At 36.1% G+C, this 13,681-nt stretch overlaps 1 protein-coding gene across 1 annotated transcript in view; it reads right to left on the bottom strand.

Annotated features, from left to right (window-relative positions):
• Positions 1–1,659: 1,659 nt before the first annotated feature.
• The window catches only part of HECTD2 (HECT domain E3 ubiquitin protein ligase 2), a 40,778-nt gene continuing 28,756 nt past the window's right edge, over positions 1,660–13,681 (bottom strand). The window contains exons 14-21 of the mRNA XM_056352394.1: positions 11,926–12,014; positions 10,709–10,867; positions 10,166–10,240; positions 9,085–9,172; positions 8,726–8,832; positions 7,418–7,533; positions 6,635–6,778; positions 1,660–4,229 (exon numbers count right to left, since the gene is read on the bottom strand). Of these exons, the coding sequence (XP_056208369.1) occupies positions 4,109–4,229; positions 6,635–6,778; positions 7,418–7,533; positions 8,726–8,832; positions 9,085–9,172; positions 10,166–10,240; positions 10,709–10,867; positions 11,926–12,014 (899 nt within the window). The 3' untranslated portion in view covers positions 1,660–4,108. The remainder of the gene's footprint in view (positions 4,230–6,634; positions 6,779–7,417; positions 7,534–8,725; positions 8,833–9,084; positions 9,173–10,165; positions 10,241–10,708; positions 10,868–11,925; positions 12,015–13,681) is intronic.

The raw sequence follows: 13,681 nt of genomic DNA on the forward strand, positions 1-13,681 counted from the left end.
GAGTTCTTTCCTAAGTGTAATTTGTAGAACAAGTTATTTTTGAATCAAATACCCATTCTACAGTTACAAATGCTGTATCAAACTATAACAACCCTTGCCATACCTGTCCCCCTGTTATATTTTACATAAAGCCATTGAGGTTTAAAGACTTTATTAATAATTTCATTAATGATTTGAAAGGTGCAGATCTCTAGGGGCCCATTTTTGCTCAATAATTTAATAACAAACCCCGCCTGACTATGAATTAGAACCTTTCTAACACAAGTGAAACAGCTGTGGCAGTCCAAGCCATCCCGTTACTATTTTCCTAGACACTATGAATCTTTGAAAGTGCAAGAAACTTCAACACCACATACAACAGTACAGATCCTGAAGAAAAAAAAAAAAAAATCCAAATAGAACGGAAAACTACTTGACCAAAATAAGAAAAGAATCTTCTTTGATGAGAACTAGGTGCTCTAGAAGGAAAACCACTTTCTCTTACAGTCTACCAGTCAGGACATTAAAACAGAGGCTTTTTTACAAAACAGAGGAAAAAATATTCAAATTTTTTTCCAGGGAAGGATATTAAATACCACAGCTATGAAAAATAACAATAGATATAGCATTTGCTTTTGGAGCAAGTCAACCAGTACCATGACCAACTAAAACTACAGGGAAGGAACCTCACCATTTCTGGCCAAAAAACCCCAAAGGAAATACTACATTTCAATTTTAAGCCCCAGCACCAGCCATCGGATCCCTAGCTGGAACAGGACAAGGCAAGCTAGGTTTTCTAACCTCTAATATCAGTCTGGAGGCTATTGACTGTTCAGATATCAGTAACAATCAATCTTCTCTCTTTGAGGCTTTGGCAGAGTCTCTCATTGATCCCAGAGCACATTAGAGAATTCTTCCTGGAAAGAGAAGACATTTTCAAAACCCAGTGCTAGACAGAAGCAACTGCTTCTCCCTCCTCCATGTCCCTTCGCTAGAAGCCAATTTATATTCGCTGATTTTGCAAATCTGAAGTTATTTGTGGTATACATTTTGAAGATGTAACTTTTTTCCTCATTATTCGTACTTAGAATATCTACTGCAACTTAGCAGAAGGTCTGGCATCTAATTAAGTGGTTTCAGTCCTCATCTTTGCTGCCATCTGTGGGCAGCCTGAGCGGTACAAAGGAGGGAAGCAGCAAGTTTGAAGCTGGTCAGGTATTGGTCCTGTGATCAGGACCTGTGTCCGTAAGAAAGCAGGATGTCCTTGCTGCCTGCCCCTCCCCATTTTAATGTTACAATTAGTCAGGAAAAGATAAAACATTCAGTAGCTTGGCTTTTTCTCTCCTTGTACCTCAAAGTAATCTTGCAACTGAAGAAATAAAAAAAAAAATAGGGAAAATTAAGTTGAGGATCCACGCTAGTTTACAGCATCATTACATGCTGTCATCCACTGGAACACCTGTAACTGACTATAAACATGGAATATACTTCTGGCTCTATGTTTGGTAGTTGAAACTCAGTTCCTTTTTCAGTAAACCATGTCATGTTTTAGCAAAACTGTTATTGTAAAAAAAACTTTTCAGAAGAAAAATAAGACAAAAGCAGATAGGTTGATCATACTTCTAAACCCATTATGATCAATTTTGGAAATGTGAAATTAAATGAGGCCAGAAACTGGAGTATTTGATTTAATGACTGCACAATTTTAATACATAAAAATAGATACTTAGTAATGAACAAGTTTTTACAAACCAGATTTCTTCTGTACGGTACAAAACAATGATGAGATAAAAAAAAATTTGCTGGATTACAGGGCAAGACAAAAGAACAATAAAACATCATTGAAGGAAAGTTTTAAAATGATCAAAGGCTTATTTCATAAATACAGTGCAATGCTTTCATTTAACAAATACAAAATTTACTGTTGAATTTATCAACATCAGGAAATATATAAAATGTCATTGAATGACAGTCTTATTTAAAAACTGATGCAAATACAATAGCCTTTTTAGAATTCTGAGGTAATATTACACAATAAATCGAAAAAGCTTCAATAAATAAAACTAAACCCAAGGCAAAGTGCAATTCATTGAAAATAAGAAGATAAAGCTTTTATTTTAACAATAATAGATAAATATTTATTAAAAGTGGGCTTAAGCCATAAAAAAATATCTTGGCTAATCTGCCATGTTTTCACATAAACTGTATAGCTATTCATTCATAAGCCAACCTTCCATGGATCCCATTCTACAGAGAGGGGAAAGGGGGGAGGCATTTCTCTCTAGATTTATCTATATCCACATTCAGCTGTTAGAAATTTAACATTGCTTGAAGCTATCTAGTTCATTCAGTGCAATGGTGGAAGTTTAATTTCTTTCTTAACATTTGAAATCCTGTAAATTAAAATTTATTTTTAAATCTCCATTTGGGAGAGACAATGTAAAATGCACGTTTGAAGTGTTGCTTTTAACACTTTCTGTGCTAACCTAGTTTTGTTCCAGGCTGAACTCACTGGAAATTGTATTACACATTTCAAGGAGACCACAATGAATACAGTGCCAAATATTTTAAAATATCCTACTCTTTATCTCTGCTTTAATAAAACATTAATGTCATCAGTACCTTCTCTAGAAAGCAGAATAAAACAGAAATTACACTTAGCTATTGAAGAAAATCTGCAACAGCTTTGAAACCATGGATTAGGCAGACTAATTTGTTCATCTTGTATAAATCTCTTAGTTGTATGTAAATAATACAGAGAGGGAAAACAAGAATAACATAACATTTCACTCTTATTGCAAATAATTGAGTACAGACACCACAAGATATTTAAGCATCCATGCCCCAGCAGAAGTCAATGGGCAAAGCTGACAAATTAGATGCCAAAGTGTCTTGAAACATCTGGGCCTCATTCAGCTGAAAGAAAAAAATCTATAGAACACACAGTAGCTATTCATATTAAAAAAATACTATACTGCATGCTGATAAATTCTTTCCATTTAATGAATAAAACCCAGACTTATAATTACATCTGCATTCTAGAACCAGTTTCTTTCCCAGCTCCTAATTTACTAACTCAGAGCACGCATAGCAAGAATTCTTTTCATGTAGTTTGTGCAGTAAAAAACCACAAAACATTGTCTTTAAATGCTGGTCTTCAAGTTCATGAAAGCTTCAACATCCTTCTGAAACATTACCGTATTCAGTTCTGTCACAACTTAAGACTTCCAACAAAGTTGCTGACAAAAATGATAGCATGATACCCTGTATCAGTTTTCTGTGTGTTGTGGATTTCATTATTTTTCTGAAATATTTCACTGTATGTGGAATTTAATACTTAGCTTTGTTTACTATAATGCTACAGCAGATCTGGTTAGTTTTCTGTCAATGAATGAACATACAAGTTGCTTAACACCTGTAGTTTGAACTTGAATCCCCTTAAGCTGATAAAAGTACCTTTTAACACTCTTGTACAGTCAAGTGTAAAAGCTGAATATAGAACGTCTAAAACCTCTTCATAAAAATAAATTTTTAGCAGTAAATGGCACTATCAAAACCCTATTTGTTCACAGGCAGTTATTTACATGCTTCTTAGACAGCCTGTTTCATTGAAAAGGAAAGCCAGAATATTAAAACTGCATACATTTTATAAAGACTAAAATTCCTATTTGCCTTTGTGAAAATATGGCTACATGCTGTATGTTTGGTTTTTTCCCCCTATTATTCATGTTAGTTGAAAACATTCTACCACTGGGATTAGCTATTAAAGAAATATTCTGTATATTATCTCCCGGTGGGGTACCTGTGATGTAAAGGAATTATGATGAATGATAAAGTGCTATTAAGAAAAAACAGAATCAAACTATAACTTAGAAATTGTCTTTAGTCGGGTTTCATTTATCAAATAGACTAGTTTTTTGTACAAAGAAAGCTACTTTCTGTGACAAAGCAAGCAGTAAATGTATTGCCATTCAGGAAAAACCGTACACTTCATATTTAATAAAAAAAAGAAATCTCTAAGTTGGGTAAGACTGGCACAGTATCAAGAAACATAACAACAAAAAGCTTAAAGGCACAATCAGAAGAGAGTGAATGCTACATAAAAAAGCTGTTCTTGAAGTATTTCATTTTATTCTAGACCAAACCCCTCTGCATTTGAAATTCCAATGATCAACTTTTGCTTCAGTTCCTTCTTGTTCTTGTAAGGAGGGAGACAAAGCTGGTTGAAGCAGGTATGGGCCACAGGTAACCTGAAATAATGAAAGAAAACCTCAACACAACACATTTAATAAAAATAATAATAATAATAATAATACAATAGAAGCAGAATACTGCCAACTGCCTACACATTTTCAGTTAAACATTACTTAAATAAGAAACTCTGTAAAAGGAACATTTATCCTGGTGTTGGTGGTTCAAGTTCTGTTGAACACTGTTGGTCATATGCACCCCAGGTGAATTTTTTTGCCTGCAACCCCCTCCCCACCATTCTTTTCTTGTAAGTGAGAAACATCTCCTTCCAGATCTTGGAAACTATGGGTACCACATGCCTTCAAAAGTCAGTTTTTCTCTAAACACAAAATCTGGTTATAATCAGAATCCACAACATGAAGAATGAAGGGTCCTATATTGACTACAGTGACACCTAGATGAGCCACAGTTACCATAAGGATACAGAAGCCAACGTTCAGCCTCGTAAAATACATCCTCACAGACATAAGCCTCGGTGCACAGCACAGAGGAGCTGATGGAAGCCCTGGAAAAACAACAGTTCACAACTTCTGGTCTTAGCCATTCCAACACTTCCAGTTGCAAGTTTCTTCTGACTGCTTAGTATAAATACATACTGCAGACACCTCTTAGGATTGCCTGACTGAAACACTGAAAACTCTGCTCCTCACTGGAACAGATTTGTTTGATGAGGACTGTCCTTCAGGAGCAGAAGCATGTGTTTTAGCATCGCATCAATATGCAATGCCACTAACATCCTGCCTCATAGCCACAGGCGTTAAGCAGCCATTGGATTTTCCTCCCCTTAACATTCTGAAGTGACATGCAGGACAGCACTGATATAGACTTGTCCCACAGCTGATTACTTGGGGGGAGAGAGGAGAAAGAGTGAGCTGAAGCTCAACCTGACGTTTGGAATTAAACCCAACACATTGAAAAATTTTTACGACTTGGACACTTAAAAGTTAAACTTCAGTATGCGACTCAAAAGCTCTCTAGTTCTGTCTTCTGAATGGCAGCAGCTTGGCCTTTGGTCATTATCAAATGTTCTTGAAAGGGGGTGATATCTCCCCAGATCTGGAAACCCAAGCTGCTTCCCCCTCTCCACCTTTTAAATAAGCAAGTAAAGATCCGTTAATCAGACTGGAGTCATGTGCTTCAGCATCTGGAAAGCTGGGAAACTGGATATTAATTTGGCAATTCCTATTGCTATTATGTGCTTTGATCCTATTGTGTGAGCAATACAATGCCAACGTCTACATTCGTCTCTGTGCAGGCAGTCTCACTGAAATCATGTTGCAAAACATAAACCTACATAATTTTAAAATGCACACTATTTCAAAACATTTTTTCCATTTTTAAGAACAATTTACATGAGAATGAACTTAAACAGAGATTCAACACTGACTGATTTTTCTTCATTTTCCATCAGATCCTCATGTTGCTTTAACATGTTACTGGAACCAGTTATTAGCTCATTGAATAAAACATTAGAAATACCACAGTAATGACATACACCAAATTTAAAAACAAAACCAAAATTTATTTTGTTTATGCATTTAATTCAGCTCTCCACAGAAACTCAACAAAATTTAAACTTGAAAAACGTAGTTCCATTTAAATATTTTGATTATTCTAAACGTTTGAGAAGTGTCGGTAAAGCCAGTAATTACTGCTTAGCAGCAATTACTGCTCAGCAGTGAGCTTCAGAACAGTAGGCTTTTCTATAGAGCTTTCCAAATTATTTAAACTGACTTTCTCCAATCTTGAGAAGGAAAATACTAGCTGGAAAGTATGTGGAATTTCTCAAATCAGTTCAATACAAAATAAAACACTACCAGAAACATAAGAACTTGGCATGAACAATTTAACTTTTACAATGAAATTCTAAAGCTGCACTGTTCCTGTTCCTTCTGAGCAGCCTCTGTACCAGCCGTACACTTACTCACCAGAGACCCTAAAGGAAGGCTACATCTTCTCAGCCATTCATGTTAAAATTCTTACTTAGACCATCAAGAAAGAATGCAAGCATTTTCTGCAGCTGCAGGGGCTGCTATACAAAATGACAGACACTCAATGAATTCAGAGAAAATCATGGTGATTCACAGTATATTTTCACTAGCTCAGCTGTCATGTTAAGAACAATTAAAGGAATTATTTTAATTGAAAACATGTAAGGAATCTCTATAAATAAAGAATTCCTGGCCTCAAATGTAAACACCGACTGAGCAATCAATCTTGTATTAATTGTCATCTGCAAAATTCATGCAATCAATAAATGGGCATAATATTTTGAAGACAAACTAAAGGAGCCCATGCAGTTGCTTCCTTATACATTAGTTTGATCTTCTAAAAAAGACATTCAAGAGTGATAAAAGCTCTCAGGAAATAATTTAACAACAAAATTTAAAAAAACCCTACTTACCAATTAGTGGATGTTTCACTCTTAGAAATCTTGAAATTCAAATCGGCCATTCCTCCCACAGGCACTCTATCACTTCCTGTAGCAAAATGTAGCAGCTTCTTTTGAAGGTCAAGAGAAAATCCAAGTACTACATCCCAAAAGTATCTGTATTCAGGACAAAGGGACAAGAAAAGGTGAAAGACACAGTTTCACAACAAAACAGTATGAGGATCATAAGACAACTGCAAGCACTGCATGAAGAATGTCACTTACTGAGAATTTAATTAATGTAATATATAGGACACCAATAGTGCCCTAATATGCAGCGTTAAATACATTCCTATGGACTTGACAAGTACAATGTCACAAGTTTTGGACTGATGTCTTGTCAAATGATGCCCAAACCCACTTCTCTATAAAAATATAAATGCCTTCTACTCGCCCATTTAAACGTCTATGTCCTTAGTATCAAATAGAACTGGAAGAGAAAAAGCATTTTTAGAAGAATGGATAATAAAAATAAAGGTGCAAATTTCACTATGCAGGGTCTGAAGCTATTCTTTTTAAACTACCTCCATTTCAAACTGATCATAACATTTTAAAAGTATTCAGCAACATGCTATACCATTAAGGATCTAACTCTTCCTACTTGCAGGTAATTTAATAGTGTCTTTATCTTATTTGGAAACAGGTTTTTATAACTTCAGTCATCCTCAGATTATCCTTGAAGACATTATTGCCAACAGTCTACCATTCTACGATCTTTTTAAACTCAGTAATCGAAATGAAAAAAATTAAGCCTACCGTATAGTCAGATCAGTTTTTTGGTAGCCCTCATACTGGGTACTTCGCTGTAAAGCGGGCATATCCAGTTCAGGACTGCCACAGACAAGAATTTCAACCTCTTCTGGGCGAAGTAGCTGACAGAAATTAAGAATAAAATACTTAATTTTTTAAAAGATGAGAAATGATGCTACTAGTCCAGATTTAATTTTTCTTTTGGCATTACAGAATTTCATTCCATATAAATCTGTAGCTTAGATACATATGTTTTATAGAAAAACAAATTCCTCAGTACTTTGAAGAATCTCTGACAACCGTATAAAACAAAAAGCAAGTTACTGGGTAACATCATATGTTAGCATATTTCTTTTGTTCCTCACTTCTTTTTTATTCTTACATTTATTACACTGACTTGTCATCTGATTAGATTACAAATGGATCAGGGAGAAAATTAAGTTTGTACATATGGAAATCAGAGCGAGCGTCTTGATCTCAATGCTGGTTACAACTTCCATTTCATTTACACTGAAGAGTGCCAATGTAGGTTGCTGAGCAGTAGTGGCTGACAGAACTTGACTCTTAAGTTATACACACTGCTGTGCAAAGCAAATACACATAACAATAAACCACGTCCAACAACTGCTCAACTGACGCCTGCAGAACCTACTTATTCATTTACTACATCATGTTAAATTGCATGAAAGTATGTCAGGGCATTTCAATGGATTTTCATTCTCCTTCCAGAACCTTCCCTGCCGTTAAGCCACATCTCAGTTTGCTGCAAGTGTGTCATAGTGGGCTAATTTCACAGGATGAATAAAATCTCATGCAAATTGTAATTGCCTCTTTCTTTCTCTTCTTACTGCACAAGGGATGTTGTAAATTACAAAATTACAAAAGGCATTCCAACAGCTAAACAGGACTGCACATGGAAGAATGTTTAATCTCAACCTCACTGAGTGTTCTTCCTCCAAAAAGTAATAGGAGTTTTCAGAGGAGTCACTCAAGAGCACACAGACATAGTTGTTCTGCTGCTCATAACTGTAGGGAATAACAGAATCCTTGTAAACATTCACTTGAGAGCCCGTGAAGTGTCAGTGAACGCATGCTGATAAACCTAATTGTAGAGCTTTACTTATCTGTTTTCAGTGGAACAGTACAGGGAACAGCTGATTGCCTGCTTAATTTCTTCTGCTTACGTTGCTTAATCAGCTACATTGATTAATCGACATTCTTCACAAATTCTAAATTCAGCCAGTGTAATTTGTTTAATTTAGATAAGTCAGTCACATATTTGAAACAGATGTTTGTATTTCATTTTATTCTTACCAGTAACGCATATGAAGCACAGACACTATGAAATCCATAATAGAAAGCTGCAAATTGTTTGTAGATTGATTTGTTGATAAGAAAATCAACATAGAGCTGCACATATTCTAAAAAAGAAAAACATTGTATTTTGATGTATCAAATAATTTAAAATAATCATTTCTTGTGTTCTCTCAAATTATACTAAATAAAGAAAAATGAATGCATTTAATTTTAGATAGTATTAAATCGGTAGGTATACCAGAACGGACTACAGTAATTTCATTTTCACAATTTCTTAAAGAATACCTAGGCTTATAAGAATGAAAAAAGGACAAACTGAAATCTGCTAAATATGTCATTAATATGTATTGAAGTACCTTTCCTATTCTGATTTGTGACTGGAATTTTATCTCCATTTGACTTTAAGTTATAAGATTTTATAACACCGAATTCTTCCTGAAAAACCTGGAGAAAAAGAGGGGTCAAGGTCAGTACTGGAAAATACATTCACATACGCACAAATTACAAAGCTTATATTTACTATTTCATGTATCTCCCCTGTCCGCCTCTTTAGCATATGCTGTAATTCTGAGGGTTGTGGGGTTTAAGTAAGTTAAATATTACAATTTTCAACAAATTACTCAAGAAATTGGTATTCAAAGTAGAATGAATGGTCCTGTTACACAGTGGCATATCAAACTGACCTGCAGGCTCTGGAGTCACAGTTTTTCATACAAAAGAACAATTTAGGAACATCAAATACAATTAAAAAGTTATTTGTTCTACTGTAGCTCACCTACGAACTCAAAAGTACCTGCTTTACAAAAATTCTCATATGGTCTGACAATAAAGTAATTCAAAGCTGAGGGGGAAAAAAAAGTCAATACTAGTGCAATACACATCCATAAGCCAGCATGAAATTTTACTAACTAATATGTGCTCTGAAAGAATGAATAAATGAAAAAGGTTTCTTGACTGGAATAGCAGTTAGACATACAGGTCAGGCAAAACTATCGGAAACTGAATAAGCTATTGTTCAAGTGAGATTTCCTGGAACAACCATACAAAATAACCACACCAAGCTTTGACTAGCATCTGGGTTAGACAGAAGAGAGATTGTTTTGCAGCCAGATGAATTCTGCAAACTGGGTTACTGACTGCATGGTGATGGTGTCAGAACAAGCAAAGAGCTGGAAATGCACCAGCAGCTGGCCATGCAGCCCTGGCAGTTGGTTCTCAGATCCACCTACGCTGCCAGGGGACAACAGCTTCAAGCCCAGTAAGGGAACCAGCCTCTATGCCCTGAGGCCCCAGGACCAGACTTGAAGCAAGCTTCAATGCCCATGCAGTTATATTCCAGACAACCAGCAGTAACACAGTAGCAGGCCACTCCACAGAAAAAAGTGGTAAAAATTATGAACAAGTTTGAGAATCAGTCATAACTATATATTTAATGACCTGAAAGGTCGAGTAAAAATCCTCTTCAACATTGCCTTCATAGGATAGAAGTTCACTTAGTCCATGGGCCAGTTCCTACAATACAAGTAAAAACTCTTCAGTAAATCTACAAAAGTAAGCGATGTACTTTGCAAGGATGTGCCAGAATCATTACTTAATACAGAAAGTATCTTGGAAAAAAGCTGTATATTCAAAATGCATACACAAAGAGAAACTCACTGCTTAATTAATACACATCTGTGTGTGTGTGTATATATATATATATTTATTTTTGTTTCAGCATAAACTGTTACATTTTTCTTTTTACTATGGAAAATGTGTCTAGAATGCTCATATCAGGTTTTCATATTCTAATGTCAAGTAGATCAATAAAAATTCTGCCATGCTAGAAAACATGGAAAATTTCTGTTTTCAACAAAAGGACACGATCAGCCTGTTCACACACAAAAGGCTGTTTTCAAACAGTTTATAATGCAAGCATTAAACACAAATAAAACAGGTTTTAAATCAGTAACTTAGCTTCTTAAAACCCATAATACTTACGGGCATAATCTGAAACAGGTCATCCAACGTGACATCACAGATTCCTACAAGTGCATTATGATCACAGGGAACAATGGGAGGACTCAATAATTTCTTGTAACAGCAAGGTGGGAAACGAATATCCAAGGTGATGCTATTATATACAGCAAGTCCCATAAGCTATACATATCAAACGTTAAGGGCAATCCCCACACATCCATATTAGAGTTAATATTTAAAGTTACTTGGAATAAATATTTTAAGATTTTACTCAGTATACTCCAATACATGCTAAATACACAGAAGGAATGGAAATATTTATATTTTTTAGACTGATAGTTTTAAATGCAGTTTTTTTATTACAATTAAGTAGCAGTTAAAACTGTCAAATGATGCACATTAACAGAACACTTGAGAATCTTCATCAGAATATTCTATATAAGCATTTCTAGAATAAATTATTCCGAAGTATTGTTAAGAAATATGTTTTTAAGAAGAACTGTAGAATGTATTTTTAATTCAAAAATTCTAGAGAGAGCTCAGTATAGCAATTTTTCTTTTAAATAAATCTAAAAGCATAAAGATAAACCTGCACTGTCACTCATCAGCTAGCACAATTAAGCGTGTCTTGTGAAACAAATTTGAAATCATACCAAACATTAGAGGAATCTAGTTCATGATTCAGATTCTCATTAGAATAGAATAGTTCAGTAGGAAGAGACCTACAACAATCATATGGTCCAACTGCAATCAGTAAAATGGAGACATCATCTCAGTGGAGTTCTAAGTGTTTATTATCATGAATCATTTCACTGAGGACTTCGTAAATGAGCGCAACAGAAAACCTAGGAAATAAACTCACACTCAAAGCAGCATGTGGCTTCCATTCAGTTAAAAATGATCAATGGGGACTTAAAATATTAATGCATACAGCCTCATTTATACTTATTGAATTAAACTTGGAGACGTAAGTACGTAAAAAAAAATACAGCTTACACACCAAAAAGTTGCACGTTTAATCTTAATTCTAGTATTTTCTGACTGTAAAATGTGCCACATACCCCCGTTTTCTTCCTGGTTTTAGTTCACTTACTTGAATGACGTTCTTTTAATACATTTTAAGAGGAACATACTTGTACATACCACATCTGAAGGAGCTTTAACCAGCGCCTTTCACCCCGCACCACCTCCCCGGCCGGCTGTCGCTTTAGCACCCTCTAGTGGACATAAAAGGATACGGCTCCAACCAATCGGAATTCAGAATAGTTATCGCACTTAAAGCTGCTGAACCAATGGCAGTGCGAGTCCTTGTGGTAGGTGAACATGCCTGCAGAACAAGAACGGCGGCCGTTACATAGCCTGAGCTTCAGGAAAGCGTCACACAAACCCTCCGGTCTCACACCAGCACCCTTACGAGCGCTGCCAGGAGCACCTGTACCTCCGTGCTTGTCCCCAGCCCCGTCTTCCCACCCACCGAGGCGCCTGCAGGTGCTCCAGTAACACCACCAAGGGCAGTGCCAAGCCCGAAGCAGGCCCAGGCCCACCAGCCCCGTTGGGTGCTGGCACGACATGTTCCTCAGTGCCTCCAGTCGTGGATATTCCGCACTGTCTCTGTGCCATCTGCTTCTTCGCTGTACTTCATCATCTGTACAGCCCGAAACAAAACAGCTGTAACCCGCTTTCTTCCCCCTTCCTGGGTCAGCAGCAGACGACAGTCTTTAAAAATGCTGGCATAAATTCCACAACACAAAAACCCATGAAGCTTTCCTTCTTAGAACAGAAAGCTGTAAAACGTTTATTTTATACATGCACTAGCAGCAAAGTGGTATGTTTCACATTTTCTGTCAAAAAATTAAAAAAACCCAAACCACACATACCCTAAAAAAGCCGCTTACTGGTCTCAATGACAAGTTTAGATCCTACTGAAATCAGTACTATAGACTAGTTTGACTGCTATTTGCATCAGATATGGATCATTCTGTTTTAAAGAGTGATAGAAAGCAAAAACCTACCTAATGAAACCACATAACAGCCTTAAGATGCCTAGAAAGTATTGCTCAGAGAAACAAGACACACTCTAGTTAAGTGTGCACTAACAGTGAAATTCACTTCAGCAATGCAAAGTAAATTGGATAAAACGTGAGGACTGGTTTTAATCTGTTGGGATTGAATGGGCTGACAATTTATTATTGCTTCCATACTCAGTGTACAAACCAAAGCACTGAATAGTTTTAAAGGACATCTTGTATGCAGTAGCTCACCACATCTGTGTTTGAAGATGAAGTTTGGGAAAAAAAAAAATATTTAAATGAAAAATCAAACTCCTTTGGGTTAAAAAAAGAACTAAGATCCAACTGATGTCTCAGGGACATCTACTACTCATACAAATTTATACGTAAAACTCTGCCTTCGTATTTATACTCCCCTACTCTCCTGAAAAAGCTTTTCAACTTCAGCTCAAAAAGGTCCTCATCACAAAAGGTTTAGACAGTGCCTTTACCAGAAGCAACAGAACAGTTGCATGCAAGGCTGAGCAAGGTTCACATACTGAAATGTGGCAGTGATGCTGGAAAAAAACAAGTCTCAAATCCCATTTACTAATTGTCCACACCAAGATGAAGAAAACATAGTAATGCAGATTGGAAGGCAGAAACTGAGCGAGTTGAGTGTTCCTTAATTTCATGGGTTAAATCTGCAGGATCAGCTAACCTGGAAAGGGTAACAACAGTGATGTTTTCCTGTGAAGCTTCTGATATACATTATTTGCAGCTTTAAAGACAACAAGAGCATACAGTCCCTTTCCAAGGGACAAGAGCATTTCTGAACTCCTCCCACACTTGACTGATAGTCCTATCAAGGGAAGAATTTACACTTTAAAGCAAGGAAGCCTGCCAGAGCTTGTGAAAAAAAAATATATTTCTCTCTAATATTTCCAAACTCATCAGTTACCAAGCTCTGCTGACAACACATTTTTACTAACAGAACTGTCAAACC

Source organism: Falco biarmicus, chromosome 9, assembly GCF_023638135.1.
Source record: "Falco biarmicus isolate bFalBia1 chromosome 9, bFalBia1.pri, whole genome shotgun sequence".
NCBI classification, from domain to species: Eukaryota; Metazoa; Chordata; class Aves; order Falconiformes; family Falconidae; genus Falco; species Falco biarmicus.